Source organism: Salvelinus sp. IW2-2015, linkage group LG4q.2 (genome assembly GCF_002910315.2).
Source record: "Salvelinus sp. IW2-2015 linkage group LG4q.2, ASM291031v2, whole genome shotgun sequence".
Classification (NCBI taxonomy): Eukaryota; Metazoa; Chordata; class Actinopteri; order Salmoniformes; family Salmonidae; genus Salvelinus; species Salvelinus sp. IW2-2015.
The window spans coordinates 14,457,996-14,482,959 of NC_036843.1; the positions used below are offsets into that span (position 1 = coordinate 14,457,996).

Here is a 24,964-nt window from a genome sequence, read left to right on the forward strand (position 1 = left end):
TTAATCTACTTGTGAAGCTATGCTAGCTATGCTAATCAGTGTGTGGGGGGATGGGGGGTGCTCCGGACCCGGGGTAGAGGCTCGTTAGAGGTTAACAACCCTCCAGGCGAGCTTCAATGCCATAGAACTCTCCTTCCGTGGCCTACAATTGCTCTTAAATACAAGTAAAACTAAATGCATGCTCTTCAACCGATCGCTGCCTGCACCTGCCCGCCTGTCCAACCTCACTACTCTGGCCGGCTCTGACTTAGAATATGTGGACAACTACAAATACCTAGGTGTCTGGTTAGACTGTAAACTCTCCTTCCAGATTCACATCAAACAACTCCAATCCAAAGTTAAATCTAGAATTGGCTTCCTATTCCGCAACAAAGCATCCTTCACTCATGCTGCCAAACATACCCTCGTAAAACTGACCATCCTACCAATCCTCGACTTCGGCGATGTCATTTACAAAATAGCCTCCAATATCCTACTCAATAAATTGGATGCAGTCTATCACAGTGCCATCCGTTTTGTCACCAAAGCCCCATATACTACCCACCACTGCGACCTGTACGCTCTCGTTGGCTGGCCCTCGCTTCATACTCGTCGCCAAACCCACTGGCTCCAGGTCATCTACAAGACCCTGCTAGGTAAAGTCCCCCCTTATCTCAGCTCACTGGTCACCATAGCAGCACCCACCCGTAGCATGCGCTCCAGCAGGTATATCTCTCTGGTCACCCCCAAAACCAATTCTTCCTTTCTCTGCCGTTCCAATGACTGGAACGAACTACAAAAATTTCTGAAACTGGAAACATTTATCTCCCTCACTAGCTTTAAGCACCAGCTGTCAGAGCAGCTCARAGATTACTGCACCTGTACATAGCCCATCTATAATTTAGCCCAAACAACTACCTCTTTAGCTACTGTATTTATTTATTTATTTATTTTGCTCCTTTGCACACCATTATTTCTATCTCTACTTTGCGCATTCTTCCACTGCAAATCAACCATTCCAGTGTTTTACTTGCTATATTTTATTTACTTCGCCACCATGGCCTTTTTTTTGCCTTCACCTCACTTATCTCACCTCACTTGCTCACATTGTATATAGACTTATTTTTCTACTGTATTATTGACTATGTTTGTTTTACTCCATGTGTAACTCTGTGTTGTTGTATGTGTCAAACTGCTTTGCTTTATCTTGGCCAGGTCGCAAGTGTAAATGAGAACTTGTTCTCAACTTGCCTATCTGGTGAAATAAAGGTGAAAAAAATAAAAAATACTCCTCAGGACTTTAAATGGCCCCACACACTGCGGCCCCAGCTTCCGGCAGGGCAGGCGGAGGGGCAGGTTCCGGGTCGGGAGCCAGGCCCGGTCCCCCGGTGCGAACACGGGGGCCTCACTGCGGTGATGGTCAGCGCTCCTCTTCTGCCGTTCACTGGCCTGCTTGAGAGAGTCCTGGACCGCTCGCCAGGTCTCTCTAGAGCGCTGTACCCACTCCTCCACCGCAGGAGCTTCAGTCTGGTTCTGATGTCATGGGGCCAGGACCGGCTGGTAGCCCAACACGCACTGGTACGGTGACATGTTAGTGGAGGAGTGGCGGAGAGAATTCTGAGCCACCTCCGCCCATGGGACGTACCTCGCCCATTCACCAGGCCGGTCCTGGCAATACGACCGCAGAAACCTACCCCCATCCTGGTTCACTCTCTCCACCTGCCCATTACTCTCGGGGTGAAAACCCGAGGTCAGGCTGATCGAGACCCCCAGACGTTCCATGAACGCCCTCCAAACTCTGGACATGAACTGGGGACCCCGATCAGAGACGATGTCCTCAGGCACCCCGTAGTGCAGGAAGACATGGGTAAACAGGGCCTCCGCAGTCTGTAGGGCCGTAGGGAGACCGGGCAACGGGATGAGACGGCAGGACTTAGAAAACCGATCCACAACGACCAGGATTGTGGTGTTTCCCTGAGACGGGGGAAGGTCGATGAGAAAATCCACCGACAAATGCGACCACGGCCGTTGTGGAACGGGGAGGGGCTGTAACTTCCCTCTAGGCAGGTGTCGAGGAGCCTTGCTCTGAGCGCACACTGAGCAGGAGGAGACATAAAACCTCACGTCCTTGGCCAAAGTGGGCCACCAGTACCTCCCCCTAAGACTCTGCGCTGTCCTCTCAATACCAGGATGACCCGAAGAGGTAGTGTATGGGCCTATCGAATCAAACGATCACGAACACCAAGCGGCACGTACTGAACACCCGCTGGACACTGAGGAGGTGCAGGTTCCAACCTTAACGCCCGCTCGATTTCCGCGTCGACCTCCCATACCACCGGTGCTACCAGACATGAAGTTGGAAGGATGGGAGTAGGATCGATGGACCGCTCCTCGGTGTCATAGAGGGGACAGCGCGTCAGCCTTAGTATTAAGGGAGCCTGGCCTAATAGGAGATCGTGAACCGAAATCTGGTAAAAAAACATGGCCCACCAGGCCTGACGTTGATTCAATCTCCTCGCTGCCCGGATATACTCGAGATTACGATGGTCAGTCCAGATGAGGAAAGGGTGCTTGGCCCCCTCAAGCCAATGTCTCCACACCTTCAGAGCCTTGACCACAGCTAATAACTCCCGGTCCCCCACGTCATAGTTCCGCTCCGCCGGACAGAGCTTCCTCGAGAAGAAAGCGCAGGGGCGAAGCTTCGGTGGCGTGCCCGAGCGCTGTGACAGCACGGCTCCAACCCCAGCCTCGGACGCGTCCATCTCCACTATGAACGCCAAAGAGGGGTCCGGATGAGCCAGCACGGGAGCGTCGGTTGACAGCTCCTTCAGACGACTGAATGCTCTGCCCGCTTCCGCTGACCACCGCAAGCGTGCCGGACCCCCCTTCAGCAGTGAGGTAATGGGAGCAGCCACCTGACCAAAACCCCGGATAAACCTCCGGTAGTAATTGGCAAACCCTAAAAACCGCTGCACCTCCTTTACCGTGGTCGGAGTCAGCCAATTACGCACGGCTGTAACGCGGTCACACTCCATCACCACCCCAGAGGTGGAAATGCGATAACCCAGGAAGGAAACGGCTTGTTTGGAGAACACACATTTCTCAGCCTTGACGTACAGGTCATGCTCCAGCAGTCGCCCAAGTACGTTACGCACCAGAGACACATGCGCGGTGCGTGTGGCAGAATAGATCAGTATATCATCGATATACACCACCACACCCTACCCGTGCAGGTATCTGAGAATCTCGTCTACGAAAGATTGAAAAACGTCTGGAGCATTCTTCAACCCATACGGCATGACGAGGTACTCATAATGGCCAGATGTGGTACTAAACGCGGTCTTCCACTCATCTCCCTCCCGGATACGCACCAAATGATACACACTCCTAAGGTCCAGTTTTGTGAAAGAAACGCGCCCCGTGAAATGATTCCACTGCTGTGGCGATGAGAGGTAGCGGGTAACTAAACCCTACTGTGATGGAATTTAGACCTCTATAATCAATGCACGGACGCAGACCTCCCTCCTTTTTCTTCACAAAAAAGAAACTCGAGGAGATGGGTGACATGGAGGGCCGAATGTACCCCTGTCCCAGAGATTTAGTGACGTATGTCTCCATAGCCACTGTCTCCTCCTGGGACACCGGGTACACGTGACTCCTGGGAAGTGCAGCGTTTACCAGGAGGTTTATCGCGCAATCCCCTCGTCGATGAGGTGGTAATTGGGTCGCCTTCTTTTTACAGAAAGCGATAGCCAAATCGGCATATTCAGAGGGAATGCGCACTGTGGAAACCTGGTCTGGACTCTCCACCGTCGTCGCACCGATGGAAACTCCTCTGCACCTATCTGACCACTCTCGGAGAGCCCCCCGTTTCCATGAAATCTCAGGATTGTGATTAGCCAGCCAGGGAATCCCCAGCACCACTGGAAACGCAGGTGAATCAATAAGGAAGAGACTAATCCGCTCCTTATGATCCCCCTGGGTTACCATGTCCAGTGAAACCATGGCCTCCCTGACCAGCCCTCACCCTAATGGTCGGCTATCTAAGGAGTGCACGGGGAAGGGTTGGTCTTGTGGCACCAGTGGAATCCCTAGCCTTAACGCGAGTCCACGATCCATAAAGTTCCCAGCTGCGCCTGAATCGACTAGCGTCTTATGCTGGAGAGAGGGAGAAAATTAGTAAGAACATGTGACCAACAGGGAGCTCTGGGTGAGTCTGGTGCTGATTCACCTAGGGTGAACGAGGAGTGCTCTGCCTGCTCTCATGACTCCCAGACGAGCTCCTCCAGCACTGATCGGCAGTGTGTCCTCTCCGACCACACCTGGTGCAGGAGGAGCCTCCTCCTCCGGTGCCCCTCGATGCGGCCCCCCCTAACTCCATAGGGATTGAAGCGGGAGGGCCAGGAGGTGGAACTAACAGGGCCCGTTCTGGACGCCGGCGGGCAGCCAGCAGGTTGTCCAGTCGGATCGACATGTCAATGAGTTCGTCGAGGGAGAGGGTGGCGTCCCGACAAGCTAGCTCCCTGCGGACGTCCTCCCGGAGGCTACAACGATAGTGGTCCATCAGGGCCCTGTCGTTCCACCCCGCTCCAGCGGCCAAGGTCCGGAACTCCAGCGCAAAGTCCTGCGTGCTCCTCGTCTCCTGTCGCAGGTGAAACAGCCGTTCACCCGCCGCTCGGCCTTCTGGTGGGTGATCGAACACGGCCCGGAACCGGCGGGTGAACTCGGGGTAGTGGTCCCTCGCCGAGTCTGGGCCATTCCACACTGCGTTGGCCCACTCCAGAGCACGACCCGTCAGGCAGGAGACGAGGACACTCACCCTCTCCGCTCCCGAGGGAGTGGGGCGAACAGTGGCCAGGTATAGCTCCAGCTGGAGTAAGAACCCCTGGCACCCAGCCGCCGTTCCATCGTACTCCCTGGGGAGCGCCAGACGCAGAGCACTGGATCCGGACAACGTAGGAGGAGTAGGTGGTGCTGGCGGAGGAGGAGCTGGGGGTGAGGTAAGGAGGCCACTCCTCTCCCATCGGTCCATTCTCTCCATCATTTGGTCCATTGCTGACCTGATTCGGTGGAGAATGGCCGCATGATGGAGGACCTGCTCCTCCATGGATGGGAGAGGGGGTGCAGCTGCTCCTGCTGACTCCATAGTGATGCTGCGGGCTTCTGTCACAGAGCCTGGAGTGGTGGGTGCGGAGTCAAGCGCAGAGAGCAGAGGATAATAGGGGAAACCGGACTTTATTGCGGCATCCAACACTAACGCCCAAAACAACAGGCGAATATCAAAAAAAAATCCAACCCAACACAGGGCACAAACAGACAGGAACACCACACGCAACAACCTCGACTAACAGAAAACAAGCCCGCACAAAAACAGGCGGGTCTAACAGGCTTAAATAGTCCTGAATCAAATCTAAACAAGAGACAGGTGCAACCAATAAGACATAACAAACAGAAAAGGAAAAGGGGATCGGTGGCAGCTAGTAGACCGGCGATGACGACCGCCGAGCGCCGCCCGAACAGGTAGGGGAGCCACCTTTGGTGGGAGTCATGACATGATTACTTTTAATCTTGGGTCGGGTATATTGATCTATATGTACAGATGTATTTCTAAGTAATGTTTCAAACAATGCAAAGTTTACAAATGTATATACTTTGTAGAATGTACAACTGTATTAGAAAAAAAGAAGAGCGTATATGCACTTACTGGGAATACTGCAGTCTGGATGAGTGTTGCCACAGGAAAGAAAATAAAGAAAGCATAATGTTGTACACAAACATAGTTTATTGTTTGTTTATGCTAATATTACACTAAAGTAAAACACATCAGGACGACAATGGCTAGAATGTCATAAAAAGAGCAATTTACATGGTAAACCCCAACATATCAAAATATAATCCAGTTAATATAGAAGCACCTACCCACGTGGTCCAGAAACACTGGTATTGGACAGACTCTTCATTGATGTACAGCAATGTAGGGCAAAGCTGTAAGGTTGATGATGTCTAATGTGTCTCTAATTACATAAAACGACTTTCGTATATTTTGAGGTACCTATAAATAATGGGTGACTTGGGATGTACCTCAGTACTCTTGAATTTAGTATTTTCCAGTTCTCTCATGACCACTGGTAGGGTCTAGAAAGCTTGGTAGGGTGGGATCTTTTAAACTTGCTTACACGTATCCCATCCTCTAACAGTATACTCAATGACAAGTGTAATCAAAGAGTTTGGGGGAATAAAATCATCATAGAATGTAACATCTAGCAATCCTCCCTCATTGGGTCAAAGGGAGCTGGGAAATCGTCATGGGAACCTGGTTGTTTATGGTGATCCGTTGTCGGGTTTGACATCGGAGCATTCCTGTGATCGCTCTTCTGAACCTGAATAGAAAGTCCACAAGGACAGGACGGTAATAGGTTGTAATTACTATACAGTGTGTACCTATACTGTAATTACACTTTAAATACACATAGGTATTATGGTCACTTACTATAAAGTGGGAACAACAAGAAGAAGGGGCGAAAGCTTACTTTTTGTTGGCAATAACGTAGATGCAGGGGTTGTAGAAGGTGGAGGACTTGGCAAAGAGAGGACCGATGATAGCCATGGGGGCAGGAATCTTTCTGGGGTCCCCAAAGGACGCCCATAGGCACACTATGGAGTACGGCGACCACGCCACCAGGAACATGACAATCATCACTATCGACATCTAGCCAGCAATGACAGATCAGAGAGAAAGATTAATGTAGATGTAATATACTGTACATAACCTTCTGCAGATTGTTATAACCATAGAATCCTAGAATCCTGCGTGTCAGTCAAACTGTGAGGTTAAAATGGTCCATATTGAGAGGCAAAGCTGGGTTAGAAGAAGAAACATGTGAACACACGGACTGTATGGAGAAACACTGGCGTACCTTAGTCACATCCATCTGGTCTGACCAGTCCATGTTAATGCTGTCCAAGCGGTTGCTGGCTTTGTATCTCTTCATGGTGACAGACACACTGTAGTAGCAGTAGAACATCATTGACAAAGGGATGAGGAAGTTCACAGCGATTACTGCCATGGTGTAGGAGACAAAGCCCCTGGAAAAGAGTCACTGTATATGATTAATGACATAATATTCATTTTATCTTCATGCCATATAATCCTTGAAATTACCCAGTTAATTTAAGTACGTCCCAACTCACGCATCATTTTTTCTCCAGTTGATGGTGCAGGTGGCACCAGTTGGGTCAGGGGCATAGCCGGCCCAACCCACCACGGGCATGGACGACCAAAAAACTGCGTTGAGCCATGCAGCCAGAATGAGGAGTGTGTATGAGCGGGTGGTCATCTTCTGCCCTGGAGAACAGTAGGAAAAGCAGGGAAAAGGCTTAGAGGTCATGCAGATGTTTTAGGCTCTTGTCAGTTCACAGAGATTAGCCTATCTTTTACCAGGTCAATAGTAGCTACTACCAATAGACTACAGACAGATGAACTACAAACCTCCATGGAAAGTAATAGAAGACTGTAAATACCTATGTCAGGTCTACAGATGGTTAGGTAGCGGTCAATGGCCACCACTGTCAGCAGTCCAATACTGGCCATCCCAAAGAAGATGTTCAGAGCTGCATAGATCTGGAGGGGAAAACAGTCAGCAGCATCCCTCATTTCAGAATCTGTTTAGCAGGATTAAAACATTGGTTTTACGTGGTCTGAAAACAAAGAACAGGTGAAATTGAGTGGATACCCCCACAGATTTGACTTTCTCCTGTCCAGGTCTTTCAGATCTCCTAAAGGAGATTAAGAGGAAGTCTGTTTACACTATTGAGATACAACTTGGGAGCCCTCAACATAACCACAGACTGGACTTGGGCCTCAGTCAGTATATCTAATCAGAAGGCCATTGTCAATTTCACCAGCCCACCTCATGTCCAATATGTGGTTCTCAAACTCAAGGCTTCAGCCCCAGATTAGTGTCACATGGCACCGAATTCCTGATTTCACACAGCACCTCCTAAACACCATAATCTTAGATCATTAGAGAAGTCTAGAAAATGTAAGAAATGCTATTTTTGGCCTGGCCACGTGAGGTGTTAAAAACTGTTGCACTGAGGGGCAGTTCAAACCAATCCAGCAAACGTTAAATCCATTTTTCTGCACTTGATATAGAGTTAATATGTGATATAGAGTTAATATAAAGCATATGAAGTTTGCCTGATTTTATTTCGTACATTTTCATAGCGTACATGGCAGGTTCATTCAAACAGTACCATTGACTAGCACAGTGTGCTCATTACACCAACCTGACATCCAGTGTAGCCAAACTTCCAGCTCCCGTGGAGGTCAGAGGCAGCAGACATGGGATAGCCGATGCCGGCCACTCCAATGTCAGTGAAGGCCAGGTTGATGATGATGGCATTGGTGGCATTTCGCAGCTCCTTGAACTTGGCAAACATCACCAGTACCACAATGTTGCTGGCCAAACTGATGACACCTGGTGAAGAGAAACCTAAGCTTGAAATGTTTATGTTTTCTAAGCAGGGCCGAACTGGAACAAGAATTCGGCCCTGGTATTTTATCCAAACCAGCCCACATCACTGGGTGAGCCACCAAGCTAACAATTTAGGCTATTTTCCAAATTAGGGCCTGTCATATGTGTTTCCCTGTCAACATAGGACTACAGAATTTCCAGATTATTTTAGTTCAATAGAGATGAATTAGATACATCTTTATGTGCACTAATTTAAATCATAGGCTAATTAATTTGGGGTTCAACAGCTGAGGAAGTAGAAACTCAAAACACATTAACTAGATTGCTAACTCTAAATATAATACCCACTGCTAGTAGCCATGTATTCATCCAACAGTAAATGTAATGTCCTAAAAAAACGTTGCAGTTGTAGGCTATTACCCGTGAGACCTATCTGCCCTCCTAATAGCCATTGCGCATTTCGCGCACGCTTGCAGCTCAATATCTCAAAGCCAAATCAAATATCTTGGTTGTAAAATAGTTGCTATTGAGCTGAATATTGAAAGTTGAGAAGCTTCCATAGCCGTGTTTCCCCCACAATTGCATTTAGAAATGTTATACAATCAGAACGCATTTTTCTCGAGCGTATGGGAGGAGGAGAGTGCCTCACTCATCACAGCAGCAGGCCCCAGCAAAACAGGCACAGCGGGAGGGCAGACACTTTCATCACAGGAATCATGAGGATAATGCACTTTAACCAAAAATAGGACATTTTGAGTGAGGTGACAATGTAGAATGTGCTCTTTCTAAGTTTATCGGCATCAACTTTCCGTTTCTTATTATCCATTATCTTGGCTGTCTAATTGATGACAGAGTCGGAGCAGGCCTCTTTGCTAATGCTGCGTCTAACTTCGAATGTGAGTTTGTGTGACCTCAGCTCAGAAAACGGATCATTCAAAAGCTCATTGTATATTATTATAACAGAGAAATTTAGCAAAAATCGTAAAAAATTATCTTAACAGGCCCATGGCCTGCTGGCCAAGTCACTGCTTTGATTTTCCATTTTTTACTTCCAGCCCACCCAACAAAATAATGATCCAGCCCATCTGGCATCTGACAGAATGGCCAGATGGCCAATCCACCTGTTTCTGATAAATGGGTGTTAGCCTACTCAGCCTACTCAATTGAATGGCTCTGGTGTCATCTTTATTATTCTCGAAAATTGTCCCTTCTGGTCCCCCCCATAAAAAGCACCTTCTGTTCTAGTGCATCAGATTAGAATCTCAGGCCTAGCTATACCAGACACAGCAGCCATTCAAGTGATGCTTGCCCAACAATAGTTGAGCAAGACTGTTTCACAGGTAAATTAATGCCAACTCATGGGGAAAACTTATTTCAAAAGGCCACACTTGCTTGGTAGGCCTACTTGTTACATAATGACACCAGCCGCCTGAGCAGTAAGAGCTAGACTTGCCTCTTATGAATGAGAAGGACTGTGTGGGGTGGGCCTCATTGAGAAATGCTAACAGCACCCAGAGACAAGAGACAGCTTTGGCCCACACACACTGATGAAGTGCAGAGGTCATGTCAGGTGATTTACCATACAGAGGGAAGAGAGGACGCATCTATTTGACAGCTGCACCTTTGCAAAAAAAATACCCATTTTGGTTTCCCAGTGATACCACTGCTATAGCAATCATCAATCCATGTTGAAGTAACTCTAAATCACTTTTGTAGATTATAACAGTAGTATTACATTTTATGACTAATATTGTCATAACTTGTCACACCAAGGGAGAGACGCTACAAAGGTATATTATTCAGTCAGGCATGAAGAGTTTACAGTACTGTATAAATCATTCTAAGAAGACATCAACAATCCATCATCTAAAGTCTATCACAGAGGGAGCTGTTTTATCACAACAATTATGAATTATGTTGGAAAATAATTATAATAGCAGTTACAGTAGCTTATAAATAATTCTGAGAAACACAAACACACAGAAAAACATGACAAACAAACGACAAAACGACATTACCTATCCTAAAGTAATTCAGTTGATTGACAGTGTTGTGGATGCTATGCAGTGCATTTGTACCTGCAGTGATAAGGTATGCCGCCACTATGTTGTGCTCCAATTGTGAAAAGGCACTCTTTCCTCCGTAGGGAATGACCTCCCCTGTGGTGTTGACTCCAGACTCCATTCCAGTGTTTCAGTTGCCTCAGTGAAAAACACCCTATAAACTAACAGTGAAATAATAGGAATCTTCTACACCAGCAAGATACCTTGCAGATTCTTTTTGAGTCCACAGTAAAAAAGTGGTCCATGCAAAAGGATGGGAGCCTGTGAATAAGAAAGCTGAAACTAACGCTAACTCTCCTCCAAAAACAGAGAATGAGGGAAATTCTGGAAAGTTTTTGAGTCTCCGAATGGTGTGTGTGTGTTGGGGAGTATTAAAGGATTAGAGCGAACTTTCTCCCCCTTCTTACCAGATACTGGGGAGGTTGTTGTTTGTGCGTAACATGGGTAAGGGGAACACGAGAGGCTTACAAGTCACATGGAAGCTTTTCATAATGGAGTTGAAACCCACGTGAGTCCTGACTAAACATTAGAGCTGCATAGGGGAACAGAAATAAGGCAACAATTCCAGTTGTGAATGCAGTGGAGTGATATTGTGTCTGAAGAGCCTTGTTATGCAAAGTTACTTAAATGGATGGCTGTATGTGTGGGTTCAGTTTTGGCCCTGACCGGTTTCTGTGCTTAACAACCCCCAGTCCCTTTCTCTGTGACATATAGCAGGATTGTATTTGCAGATCAAAAATGTGTGGGGACTAAATATCGTAGTATAATGCAGAATTCACTACCATGTATCTAACACTATTGCTATGGCTATTGTTACTACTGCCACAATGATTACTGTTTGTTGTTACGACTGACTTTTTAAAGCAGGGAACCAATATTGACGTTCTGATGATACAGGGTTGAACTCACAGTTACTGATTACTAAAGAATGACCATTACAATAGACTAGGTGCCCCATCAACAATATTGGCCTTGCAGTGATAGCTAAGTAGGCTTGAGGCCGCTGGATAGCTGAGTGTCCAATGAGAACAATGACAGCTGAAGAGGACGGGGACACTTTCATGATGGATGAGCATGGCAGTTTGGCAGTTTGGCTCAAACCAGTATACTGTCGGAATAGAATTTATCACCAATTACAACTTTAACACTTGACTTTATTGAACATGCAGTAAGCAATCATTTCAACATCAGTGACATTGTTGATCTTTTTAACTACATCCTCCCCACAAACAACAGATCACAATTGATTTAACACACACACATGCAAAATGTATCATACTTTAATAAGACAATAAGTGTTTTTTGTCATTGAAATAAAAAACAAATATTGGACTAAAATGGATTTATCAGTAGAAATAATACAATAATTAATGTTGTTTTTTTAAAACTTTTGACAACAAACTAAGAGACTAAGCCATGGTAGGTGAAGGCTGGGCATCTACATCACACGTTTCATTGGTTTGGCATTTTATAGTTTTATTTTTGAATAAGGGTTTATTACCAATAATCATATAGTTGGAGTCTCCTGCCTTAATCATATTCTCATTGGCTATTATTAGTATAGGAAGATATACAGTAGCCTACTTGAATGTTATCCAAACAGCAACAACAACAAAAAATGTATAAAACATTCAGATTTTTGCCAAAGGCAGAGCTAGTTTCCATAAAGCAGTTCCAGGCACTGATTTTACACAGAGAGCTCAATTCTGATATTTTTCCACAAATTGGTCTTTTGACCAATCAGATCAGCTCTTTCGCCAATAAATGGGCAAAACATCAGAATTGGACTGCATGTGTGAACACAGTCTTTAAGGCATGGGATGGGGGATTGATTAGACTCAACTACCTCCATAAATCTTTATTCAAACTGATCAATATCCCCGGGGTTGTCCTGGAATCCAGAGGCCACTATCTCTCGCAGTTTATTTGTTTCCTTTTCAGATGGTGGGGGTAATACTGCATTTAGCTCATATTCAATTTTCTCAAGTCTTGCTTTGGTCCTTGCCTTGTAAAGTTCCTTGTTCTTCAGGACAAGAGCTTTGATTTCATTTTCGGCTTCATCACAAGATGCAGCCAATATTTGGCGTTCATCTTTGAAACGTGGGTCTTTGGGATCCAAAGCCATGAATCTTCCTAGGCTGCCGACTCTGTCCATCAAGTACTAGCTGGAGACCTCAGTGTAGGTTCCAGAAATCATATTCACCAGCTGTGCAATGTTGGAAGCTTGAAATGCCTGTTGGTATATCATATCCTTCAAGAACATACTTGAGTCATATTTCAGGTGTGTATTCCTGGCTGTTTTGACAAAATCCTGCAGGGATGTCTTCAGACAGGTGTCAATGATGTTTGACACCATCTGGAAGAATTGCAACATCTTTTGCCATTTCTCCTGCAGCTCTCCCATTGCATTTAGACCTTCAGCCAGCATCCTGATGGTGGTGTCAAAGTCAATCTCCTCGACATGAAGGTTTCTCATTTTGTTGAGGGTTTTGGCTAGCCCTCTTTTGTTTTCCCCCATTTTTTCCAGGGATTTTTCATACATCTTGCTGGCTCTTGCAAGCTGGGCTTTCATCTGCTCTATGCGGAAGCGGGCATTTTCTGTCACAGTCTGACTTGCGCTTCGTGCTTTGCTCATTCCGGGCAGATTAACAGAAAAGGCAGATGTTTTTGTGTATTTTTTTCCTGAGGAATCAAACTTCTGTGCAGCGGTCATTAGCTTCCTGATTCTCTGGATCAGTTCTTTGTTCTTGGCATCATCGTCATGCTTGCCCTCAGGAGCCAATGCACTTAGGTCAGAGCAGATGGTAATGCCCTGTTCACAAATTTTCTCTGCCTGAGGTTTTGCGGGACATTGGTCCACGTCTTTTATGTTTGACAGCACATCTTCGATTTGTGTCTTCAACCAATCAGGAATCAACTGTCCTGTCTTTTCATCTAAAAACTTTGACCATTCGATTTGGTCCTTCTGAATAAGGCCAACTAAGGATTGGGCAATAGCATTAAGCATAGAAGACTTGCTGTCACGACTCCTACCGAAGGTGGCTCCCCTTCCTGTTCGGGTGGCGCTCGGCGTCACCGGCCTACTAGCTGCCACTGATTTTTTCTTCCCCATCCTTGTTTGTTTATTGGTTACACCTGTTTGTTGTTAGGTTGATTAGTGGGGCTTGTTTTGTGTACTGTTTGTACATGCTTGTATGTCATGGTTCGTGTACGTCATATTGTCGGAACTATTTAGTTCCCCTTGTGTGTTGGGCATTTGGTTTTAGTGGCGTCATGTTCACCTCTGTGGTGATTTAAAGTTGCTCTACTCTGAACTCTCTGTCTCCTGCGTCTGACTCCTTCCTCCACTACACCCCGGGCATTACAGAATCCCGCACCACCAAGAATGGAGTCAGCAGGAGCAGCTGCCAACCCCCTCCCATCTATGGAGGAACGTGTTCTCCACCACACCACCGTCCTCCATCGCATCGGTTCCGCCATGGACCAAATGATGGAGAGAATGGACCGATGGGAGAGGAGTGGTCTCCTCTCCTCCACCTTCGGTTTCTCCAGCTCAGGATTCCTCCTCTCCTCTCTCCCCATCCCCCGGCTCCAGCGCTCTCCGTCTTACGCTCCCGAGGGATTACTGGTTTCTTACTGCAACTAGAACTGTACCTGGCGACCGTGAGACCCACTCCCTCGGGAGCGGAGAGGATGAGTGTCCTCGTCTCCTGCCTGACGGGTCGTGCTCTGGAGTGGGCAAACGCGGTCTAGAATGGCCCAGACTCAGCGAAGGAGCACTACCCGGAATTCACCCGCCGCTTTCGTGCCGTGTTTGACCATCCTCCAGAGGGCTGAGCGGCGGGAGAGCGACTGTTTCACCTTAGGCAGGAGAAGAGGAGCGGCCAGGACTATAACTTGGAGTTCCGGACCTTGGCCGCGGGGTCTGGGTGGAACGACAGGGCACTTTATAGACCACTACCGGTGTAGTCTCCAGGAGGACGTCCGCAGGGAGCTAGCGTGTCGGGACACTGCTCTCTCCCTAGATGAACTTATTGATATGTCCATCCGGCTGGACAATCTGCTGGCTTCCCGCGGGCGTTCGGAGAGGGTCCTGTGCGTTCCACCACCCAGCACCCCCGCTCCCATTCTGATGGAGTTGGGAGGGACCGTGCCGAAGGGTACCGGAGAAGGAGGCTCCCCCTGCACCAGCTGTGGTCGGACACACAGCCGATCGGGGGTGGGGGGGTCCGTCTGGGAGTCGAGATGGCAGGCGGAACATTTCTCGGTCACCCCAGGTGAGTAAGCACCAGACTCACCCAGAACCCCCTGTTGGTCACATGTTTGTCTTGATTTTTTTCCTTGAGTTTTTCCCCTCCTCCCAGTATAAGGCACTAGTCGATTCAGGTGCAGCTGGGAACTTTATGGATTGCGGACTCAGTGGTTTATATTGATGATATTCTGATCTATTCCGCCACCCGTGCCGCGCATGTGTCTCTGGTACGCAAGGTGCTTGGGAGACTGCTGGAGCATGACCTATACGTCAAGGCTGAGAAGTGTGTGTTCTCCAAACAAGCCGTCTCCTTCCTGGGTTATCGCATTTCCACCTCGGGGGTGGTGATGGAGTGTGACCGCATTAAGGCCGTGCGTAATTGGCCGACTCCGACCACAGTGAAGGAGGTGCAGCGGTTTTTGGGGTTTGCCAATTACTACCGGAGGTTTATCCGGGGTTTTGGCCAGGTAGCGGCTCCCATTACCTCACTGCTGAAGGGGGGCCCGGTGCGTTTCCGGTGGTCGGCAGGGGCGGACAGAGCTTTCAATAGGTTGAAGGCGCTGTTCACGGATGCACCCGTGTTGGCGCACCCGGACCCCTCTCTAGCATTCATACTGGAGGTGGACGCGTCCGAGGCTGGGGTGGGTGCCGTGCTATCACAGCGCTCGGGCAAGCCACCAAAACTCCGTCCCTGCGCTTTCTTTTCGAGGAAGCTCAGTCCAGCTGAGCGTAACTATGATGTGGGGGACAGGGAGTTGTTAGCGGTGGTCAGGGCTCTGAAGGTGTGGAGACACTGGCTTGAGGGGGCTAAGCACCCTTTTCTCATCTGGACCGACCACCAGAATCTGGAGTATATTCGGGCAGCTAGGAGACTGAATCCACGTCAGGCAAAGTGGGCCATGTTCTTCACCCGATTCCGGTTTACTCTGTCGTATAGACCAGGGTCTCAGAATGTAAAGGCTGACGCACTGTTCCGCCTTTATGACACGGAGGATAGGGCCATCGAGCCTACTCCCATCCTTCCCGCCTCGAGGCTGGTGGCACCAGTGGTATGGGAGGTGGACTCGGACATCGAGCGGGCGTTACTGCGGAGCCTGCGCCTCCTCAGTGTCCGGCTGGGCGGAGGTACGTGCCGCTTGGTGTTCGGGACCAACTGATTCGGTGGGCTCACACCATACCCTCTTCGGGTCACCCTGGGGTGGCGAGGACAGTGCGGGGCCTCCGGGAGAAGTATTGGTGGCCCACCTTTGCTAGGGATGTTAGGGTTTATGTCTCTTCCTGTTTGGTGTGCGCCCAGAGTAAGGCTCCTAGGCACCTTCCTAGAGGGAAGTTACAACCCCTCCCCGTTCCACAACGGCCATGGTCTTACCTATCCGTAGATTTCCTGACCGATCTTCCCCCGTCTCAGGGGAACACTACGGTTTTGGTGATTGTGGATCGGTTCTCTAAGTCCTGCCGTCTCCTCCCGTTGCCCGGTCTCCCTACAGCCCTACAGACTGCGGAGGTGTTATTTACCCACGTCTTCCGGCACTACGGGGTGCCGGAGGACATCGTCTCTGATCGGGGTCCCCAGTTCACGTCCCGGGTATGGAGGGCGTTCATGGAGTGTCTGGGGGTCTCGGTCAGCTTGACGTCCGGTTATCACCCCGAGAGTAATGGGCAGGTGGAGAGAGTGAACCAGGAGGTGGGTAGGTTTCTGTGGTCGTATTGCCAGGACCGGCCCAGCGAGTGGGCTAGGTACGTCCCATGGGCGGAGTTGGCCCAAAATTCACTCCGTCATTCCTCGACTAACTTATCCCCGTTCTAGTGTGTGTTGGGCTACCAGCCGGTCCTGGCACCGTGGCATCCGAGTCAGAACGAGGCTCCTGCGGTGGAGGAGTGGGTGCAGCGCTCCAAGGAGACCTGGAGGGCCGTCCAGGAATCCCTCAAACAAGCCAGTGGACGGCAGAAGAGGAGRGCTGACCGCCACCGCAGTGAGGCCCCCGTGTTTGTACCGGGGGACAGGGTCTGGCTCTCGACCCGAAACCTACCCCTCCGCTTGCCCTGCCGGAAACTGGGGCCGCAGTGTGTAGGGCCCTTCAAAGTCCTGAGGAGAATAAACGAGGTGTGTTATCGATTACAACTCCCTTCCTATTATCGTATTAACCCCTCGTTTCATGTGTCTCTCCTCAGGCCGGTGGTAGCTGGTCCCCTGCAGGACGGTGAGGTGCCGGAGGTCCCTCCTCCCCCTCTGGACATCGAGGGGTCCCCGGGTGAGGGGCCTGCAGTACCTCGTGGACTGGGAGGGGTACGGTCCGGAGGAGAGGTGCTGGCTACCGGTGGGGGACATTTTGGATCCGTCAATGTTGAGGGATTTCCATCGCCTCCATCCGGATCGCCCTGCGCCTCGCCCTCCGGGTCGCCCTCGAGGCCGGTGTCGGCGCACGGCGGGGGTACTGTCACAACTCCTACCGAAGGTGGCTCCCCTTCCTGTTTGGGTGGCGCTCGGCGGTCGTCGTCACTGGCCTACTAGCTGCCACTGATTTTCTTCCTCCCCCTCCTTGTTTGTTTATTGGTTACACCTGTTTGTTGTTAGGTTGATTAGTGGGGCTTTATTACCCAGGCCCGCCTGCTGGGTGTGCGGGATTGTTTTGTGTACTGTTTGTACATGCTTGTATGTCACGGTTCGTGTACGTTATATTGTCGGAACTATTTAGTTCCCCTTGTGTGTTGGGGCATTTGGTTTTAGTGGTGTCGTGTTCACCTCTGTGGTGATTAAAGTTACGCTACTCTGAACTCTCTGACTCCTTCCTCCACTACACCCCGGGCATTACACTTGCTAACTATATTGTTTGTTGCAAACATGTCTTTTGGACTTCCTGATGTATCATATTTTGCATGTGTATCACTAATGTCCGCTGCAATTGTGGCATTTGTTGCTCCTCCAATTAAAGAGTTTATATAATTGGTGAATCCCTCTACAAAGTTCATTCCGATGATGTCCCATCCTGACGGCATGGAGTCGATAGCCTTTTGGAAGTTTTTATTAGCCTCTTCAAGCTCCTTGCCATGTTTCTTAAATGCCTCTTCAGCTTGTCTATTTTCCTCCTGTAGCATGGTTTTCTTGCATTTTTCGTCCTCCAGCATCTCCCTAACCTCTTTCAGGTGACTGCCATATTTCTGTTTGGCGCATGTGCAGCTCTCTAGAAGCTCTGTAATCAATTCAGTGACATCAAGGAACTTACTTTCAACAGATTTGGCCAGTTCTACACAGCTGGTTGATATGTTGGCAATGCTATCTAATGTATCAGGGAGAAGGCTTTTAACAAGGACATCATCATTCTGGAGAAGTATCTGTACAGTTCTCGTGATGTAGGTTGGCACATTTTGTGTGTGTAAGAAAATCTGGTCCATGTTCTTGTGGGCTTGGTTAAATGCTCGCCAACCTGAATTGCACACCTGGGACTACTTCCGGCGCCGACAGAGATGGCGGCCTCTCAAAATACTGCATAGTTTCCTAGGAACGCTTCGCCTCGGCCGCCTCGCTTCGCGTTCCTAGGAAACTATGCAGTATTTTGTTTTTTAATGTGTTATTTCTTACATTGGTACCCCAGGTAATCTTAGGTTTCATTACATACAGTCAGAAGGAACTACTGAATATAAGAGCAACGTCAACTCCCTATCATTACGACCAGGAATATGACTCTCCCGAAGCGGATCCTGTGTTTTGCCTTCCACCCAGTACAATGGATCTGATCCCAGCCGGCGACCCTAAACAACGACGCCATAAAAGGGGCAAACGAAGCGGTCTTCTGGTCAGGCTTCGGAGACGGCCACATCGCGCTCCACTCCCTAGCATACTACTCGCCAATGTCCAGTCTCTTGACAACAAGGTTGATGAAATCCGAGCAAGGGTAGCATTCCAGAGAGACATCAGAGACTGTAACGTTCTTTGCTTCACGGAAACATGGCTCACTCGAGAGACGCTAATGGAGTCGGTGCAGCCAGCTGGTTTCTTCACGCATCACGCCGACAGAAACAAACATCTTTCTGGTAAGAAGAGGGGCGGGGTGGTATGCCTTATGATTAACGAGACGTGGTGTGATCATAACAACATACAGGAACTCAAGTCATTCTGTTCACCTGACTTAGAATTCCTCACAATCAAATGTCGACCGCATTATCTACCAAGGGAATTCTCTTCGATTATAATCACAGCCGTATATATCCCCCCCCAAGCAGACACATCGATGGCCCTGAACAAACTTTACCTGACTCTATGTAAACTAGAAACCACACACCCTGAGGCTGCATTCATCGTAGCTGGGGATTTTAACAAGGCTAATCTGAAAACAAAACTCCCTAAATTCTATCAGCATATCGATTGTGCTACCAGGGCTGGTAAAACCCTAGATCATTGTTATTTTAACTTCCGCGACGCATATAAGGCCCTCCCCCGCCCTCCTTTCGGAAAAGCTGACCACGACTCCATTTTGTTGCTTCCAGCCTACAAACAGAAACTAAAACAAGAAGCTCCAGCGCTCAGGTCTGTTCAACGCTGGTCCGACCAATCTGATTCCACGCTTCAAGACTGCTTCGATCACGTGGATTGGGATATTGTCACGTTCTGACCTTAGTTCTTTTGTATTTTCTTTGTTTTAGTATGGTCAGGGCGTGAGTTGGGTGGGTTATCTATGTTTTGTGTTTCTATGTTGTGTTTTTCGTTTGGCCTGATATGGTTCTCAATCAGAGGCAGGTGTTAGTCATTGTCTCTGATTGGGAACCATATTTAGGTAGCCTGTTTTCTGTTGTGTTTTGTGGGTGGTTGTCTTCTGTGTCGTTGTGTTCCACACGGAACTGTTTCGGTTTTCAGTAGTTCACTTTATTGTTTTGTATCTCAGTGTTCAGTTTGTTCTATTAAAGATTCATCAAGAACACTTACCACGCTGCGCTTTGGTCCTCCTCTCTTTCTCCAGACGAAGATCGTTACAGAACCACCCACCACAACCGGACCAAGCAGCGTGGTAACGGGCAGCAGCAGCGGCCGAAATCTGGAGAGGAATGGACATGGGAGGATATTCTAGACGGCAAGAGATGTTACACATGGGAGGAGATTCTGGCTGGTAGGGATCGCCTGCCATGGGAACAGGTGGAAGCAGCCAGGAGAGGGGAGGTAGCAACAACAGGGAACCGGCGTTACGAGGTAACACGGCTGGCAAGGAAGCCCGAGAGGCAGCCCCAAAAATGTATTGGGAGGGGGCACACGGGGAGTGTGGCTAAGCCAGGTAGGAGACCTGAGCCAACTCCCCGTGCTTACCGTGGAGAGCGAGCGTACGGGCAGACACCGTATTATGCGGAAGAGCGCACGGTGTCTCCAGTACGTGTGCATAGCCCGGTGCGGTACATAGCAGCACCTCGTATCGGCCGGGCTAGAGTGGGCATCGAAACAGGAGGGATATCTTATATTCTGGGGATGAGTAGCACGAAGTTGAAATTGCGCACGCTATTTTTCCCTAAGTGAAAACTCTGCACCCTATCCTCAAGAAGTTAAAGTACATTGTCTATTGTCTAGGACAGGAAACTAAAGCAAGGCCATAAGTGCATAGAATAGCTGGACATACCGAGGTCAGAGAGACACACAAAGAGGGTGCCAGCCAAATTACCAACAGATGGACTATAGGCATAATACATATTTATTTAGGACACTGAGAGGGTCCTGGCACCATTGTAATCTAATCAAGAGCGGATACAGGCGTTATTGGGCATGAACAAGCAGGAAGCCTGAAAATGAAAGACAATGGTGACAGATGACGTATGAGAAGTAACTTAATGTGCATATGGGATGGACTCATTTTGATGTGGGTGTATAAGAACAGAGCCAGTGCTTATGGAAGTTGGTCTTTCCGCGGACTGACACGGCTTCTGATATTTTATATTAAAAGCCTATATTGAATTTCCAAGTTCTTGTAAGAGTGTTATATTTCTGAGACGATTATCCACGACAGTTGTCAACTGAGGTTAAGCTGTGACGCAGGCATAACCTTCTTCTTTCGCTACTGAACTGGCTGTATACTGAATCCATTCTAACCATAGGTTAGAATCCSCATAACCAGTTTCCACCTCAATCACTTCCTTAAGATCTTGTTYTGTATATCCGCACCGGTCCTTGGCTCTGGAATATTCTGCTGTCAGTATCTGTTTTGTCAGGGGCTCTGCTTGTATTCTAGCTGACTATAGAGCTATCACCTGCRCTAACCTCCTCTACCCGGAATGGCACTAGGGTATCAACCGAAACCTGGTCAAATCCAACATAACATAACCCTAGATCCTCCTTCATTACCTTTATGCAATACTTCTCTCGCTCCGGATTGCAGTCAAAAGCCCCTTGGATAGAAAACACTCTGAAGTTTCTAAAACTGCTTGAATCATATCTGTAAGTATAACAGAACTTATATAGCAGTCAAAACCCTGAGGACTAACTTTTTTATTGTTAAGTTCCTGTATGTTCAATGGGTTATCATGGGCACACCAGAATTCTAATCACTATCCACGCAGTTTCTACTGCTTCCACTGGATGTCGCCATTGTATGGAAAAAGGTTAAGGTTTTTCCTTAGTAAACTGAGAAAGATATTGACCCGGAAGTGGAGTGACGTCGTGTGTTTATGTTTGAGAGTTGAGCAAGACTTGGAAAAGTACTGTGAGTTTGTTGATATCCTGTATTGAAAACAGATTGACCCGTCTTCAATTTGATCGATTATTAACGTTTACAAATACCTTAAGTTGTATTACAAAAGTACTTTGAAATGTTTTGGCAAAGTTTAGAGGTAATTTTTTAGATATTTTGTCGTGATTTTGCGCAAATTGAACGCTGTTTTTCCTGGTACAACGGCGCCAAATAAATGGACAATTTGGATATATATGGACGGAATTAATCGAACTAAAGGACCATTTGTGATGTTTATGGGACATATTGGAGTGCCAACAAAAGAATCTCGTCAAAGGTAATGCATGTTTTATATWTTATTTCTGCGTTTTGAGTAGCGCCGGCATGGTTGAAATTGTCAAKAAAGAGAGTGTAGCCWRTGRACTATCATCAGATAATAGCATCTTATGCTTTCGCCGAAAAGCCTTTTTGAAATCTGACATGTTGGCTGGATTCACAACGAGTGTAGCTTTAATTTGGTATCTTATATGTGTAATTTAATAAAGTTTGATTTTATAGATTTCTTTTTAAATCTGGCGCTCTACATTTTAACAGGCTGTTGGGACGCAAGCGTCCCGCGATCCCAGAGAGGTTAAGTGTCACATCTTCCTTTTTACCCTAAGCCTTTATGCTCATAATGGCTTTGGCCATTATGTCTGTTATGTCTTAGTTTCCTGTTTTTACCAGAATGGCAAATGCACTCACGTGTTGCCTTCTCCTCCTTTATTCTAATGTACACCTGTCTTTTGCTCAATAGTGTGATATCTGTCTATATATGTCTAAGTAATAACTCCTACATAATCCCTCCTCTTGAGGGTAATTAGCCTCAAAAACTACACTAAAATAACATATAGAGAGTAGATATCAATACCAACAGTTGACTAAAACATAATCAAAATAAAGCTTACAAATCACCTGGACCAAACATCTCCAATAGATAAACACAGACAGGAGTAAAAGATACAATTTGAAACATAATACACTTACAAAACCCAACTAGACCAAACATCTCCAATTAATAACATAAAATAGGAGTAAAATATCTAGTTAGTATTAAAAAAAAACACTTATAATCAACCATTATATTTTAACGAAGCAATGAACATGTAGTATGCCCACACATCCAGAAACTATCAGCTATTCCTTAATCCTGATTCTTTAACATTTCAAGATATAATGTTACTTGAGTTATATTACCACATTTACCTTTGTGATTCACAATCATTCCTTTATCAAATTTACTAKCTCCTGCAGTTTCTAACACKCAAATAGTTTATTKAATTAKCTATAGTGTTTCCRACATCCATCCCATRATCTCCATAGCTGTAGAAACATTCATATTCGCTTTTTACAATAGTAAACCTATCATTATGAGGATCATTCAATTCAGTTCTTATTTTTGTACATTCATATTTTCCCAACATATTTTTATTTATTCACTTCTGCCTTTAGTGTTACCTAATGCCAAGCTGCATCTATGTTACACAAAAGAATGTAGTATTTTCTCTGAATACATTGAACATTTTACATTTAACACATTCTTCAAATGATGCAAGTTCAGGTACTATCAAAAGATCAGACAAAGGTGATTTTCTAAACAAAATACAATTGTCCATTCTGTGTTTGTTTGCCATATACTTAGCCCATTCGTACCACTCGTTCTTCACTACTTCTTCTCGTGTGCTGTCCTTGAGTGGTTCTGATTCTGAGATATCTGTTGCTTTTACAATGTTTTTGTCTTGAGGTAGATCATTAGAGTTTATCAGAAAGTTCCAAATGTCAGTAAAAAAACCTTCTGGTTCTATTGTCTCAGGTTTCTTTGTGGGTACAGTGGACTGCTTGGTAAGGGCAGTTGATGTTATCTTAGTGGTAGCTACTGTATTCTTCACAGCAGCTGCCACCATTGTTGTTGTCGTTGTTCTAGTTGTCACAGGTTCTTCCTGTTCAGGTGCAGGGGTGGGATCAATCTTAATGACCGTGGTGCTACTCCCTTCGGTCACTGTTGTTCTTGTTATTTCAACTATATGTTCTTCACCTTCCACTGGTTCAATCTTGTTCATGATGAGCACCCACTCGTCTTTTTCTTTGATTAATGTCAGGTCACATCCTTTCGGGTCCCAAACGACTTCTCCCTTTGTTTGGTGATGTGTCCATCCACAGAATGCAATCTCCGGTAAGGGTTTGATCCTAATTATTGAGATAGACTTCAGTTCTCCTGCTTCTGTTATGAGTTGAGGTGGAACAGAGATTCTAACCTTGTCAGTCTTTTTGGATTGTTCGGCTGGTTCCTCTCTTCTCTTCCTGTTTCCACCATACATCTTMATTGTGCGRGAGTCTGTTGTTTCTATACTAMCATTCACTGTTACTTCTGTTATGTCAATGTCATTATTKMTTTGTTYTTCTAACTTCAATTGTCTGTWAAGGYGACCATTCAAGAGTTGAAAAGTCAATTGTGGGGAAATCCCCATTTTCTTCAGCTTGCGGGACTTTTCCTCTTTCTTCCCCTTAGGCTCCCTCCTCAGGCCGGACTGGGCTTCCATCTGGAAGGGTGTCAATTTTAGGGAAGAGATGTTCTCATTCTGTAGGTGGTACTTTGGGGTCCCTCTGTGGAGGGCTTCCTTCAAGGAGGTCTCGATCGTTTTCGCTGCTCCTGCTCCCTCGGGCTCCCTCCTGGTGATTCAGCATCCTATGTGTCCTCATCTCTATATGGTTGTGTCCTTCTCTCTGTTGGGACTCAGTTGATCCCACTTCCTCCGGAACACTTGAACGTAGACTAGATCTCCTGGTATCACTGGGAGAGGTCCTTCTGGTCCCCTTGGATCATCAGACGCGGAACCTCTCGTCCTGGTTCAGGTTTCTGCCTTCTTTCTGTGAGGCATTCAGACTTAGAGACTTGTGGCCTCTGTTCTATAATTACACCATACATCCTCTTACTTCCATCACTCATCACACAACAAACTGACATTCCAGCTGAAGCTGGCGAACCCCTCTCCTTCTGGTTTCCTAAACATAAGACTTGGAAAACAACAGACCAAACATAACAGTATTGACAATGTTATGTGTTATGCATAAATATATTAATGAAAACTGAAATCTGAGACCATGACAATTCCCACTCTCTCTTCACCTGACTCTATACCTCCAGGATACTTTTCTGCTGGACTCCACAAAAAATAAAAGCCCTAAAAAGCTTCCTCATGCTTCCACCCAGTCTTCCCCTTTRGGCCCCAGGTTCTGAGAGGTGGTTCCCAAATCATGTCATTTTTTACTTAGTTTCCCATCTGCTCCATTTCAACTGATAATCATGTGCATAACCTTAATCAACATTATCTCTTCTTGAAGTAATTCAACACTGTATATGCTTTCACATCAATGCCTTCAACATGTTTGTTTAGAGTACAATTACCCTAACATCTATCCTTTTTCACATGATGCATTAACAAATAAAACAAGTAGCCCCCAAACTCAACCCAGTATGTCTATAGTGGAATCTAGTCTTTTTCTCTCTCT

The 24,964-nt window shown here is 47.0% G+C and overlaps 1 protein-coding gene and 1 pseudogene across 4 annotated transcripts in view; both read right to left on the bottom strand.

Annotated features, from left to right (window-relative positions):
- The window catches only part of rrh (retinal pigment epithelium-derived rhodopsin homolog), a 16,234-nt gene extending 5,336 nt beyond the window's left edge, over positions 1 to 10,898 (bottom strand). The window contains exons 1-7 of one of the 4 annotated variants that reach the window (XM_023986262.1): positions 10,535 to 10,894; positions 8,269 to 8,474; positions 7,501 to 7,600; positions 7,171 to 7,324; positions 6,897 to 7,065; positions 6,510 to 6,688; positions 5,742 to 6,359 (exon numbers count right to left, since the gene is read on the bottom strand). In XM_023986262.1, coding sequence (XP_023842030.1) covers positions 6,254 to 6,359; positions 6,510 to 6,688; positions 6,897 to 7,065; positions 7,171 to 7,324; positions 7,501 to 7,600; positions 8,269 to 8,474; positions 10,535 to 10,640 — 1,020 coding nt within the window. In that variant the 5' untranslated portion in view covers positions 10,641 to 10,894 and the 3' untranslated portion in view covers positions 5,742 to 6,253. Of the gene's footprint in view, positions 1 to 5,741; positions 6,360 to 6,509; positions 6,689 to 6,896; positions 7,066 to 7,170; positions 7,325 to 7,500; positions 7,601 to 8,268; positions 8,475 to 10,534 lie in introns of those variants that run through there. The other 3 variants (XM_023986263.1, XM_070443387.1, XM_070443386.1) reach the window with 3 other exon arrangements.
- A 1,479-nt stretch (positions 10,899 to 12,377) lies between these two features.
- On the bottom strand, positions 12,378 to 23,772 carry LOC111962984 (uncharacterized; annotated as a pseudogene).
- Between the last annotated feature and the right edge of the window lie 1,192 nt (positions 23,773 to 24,964).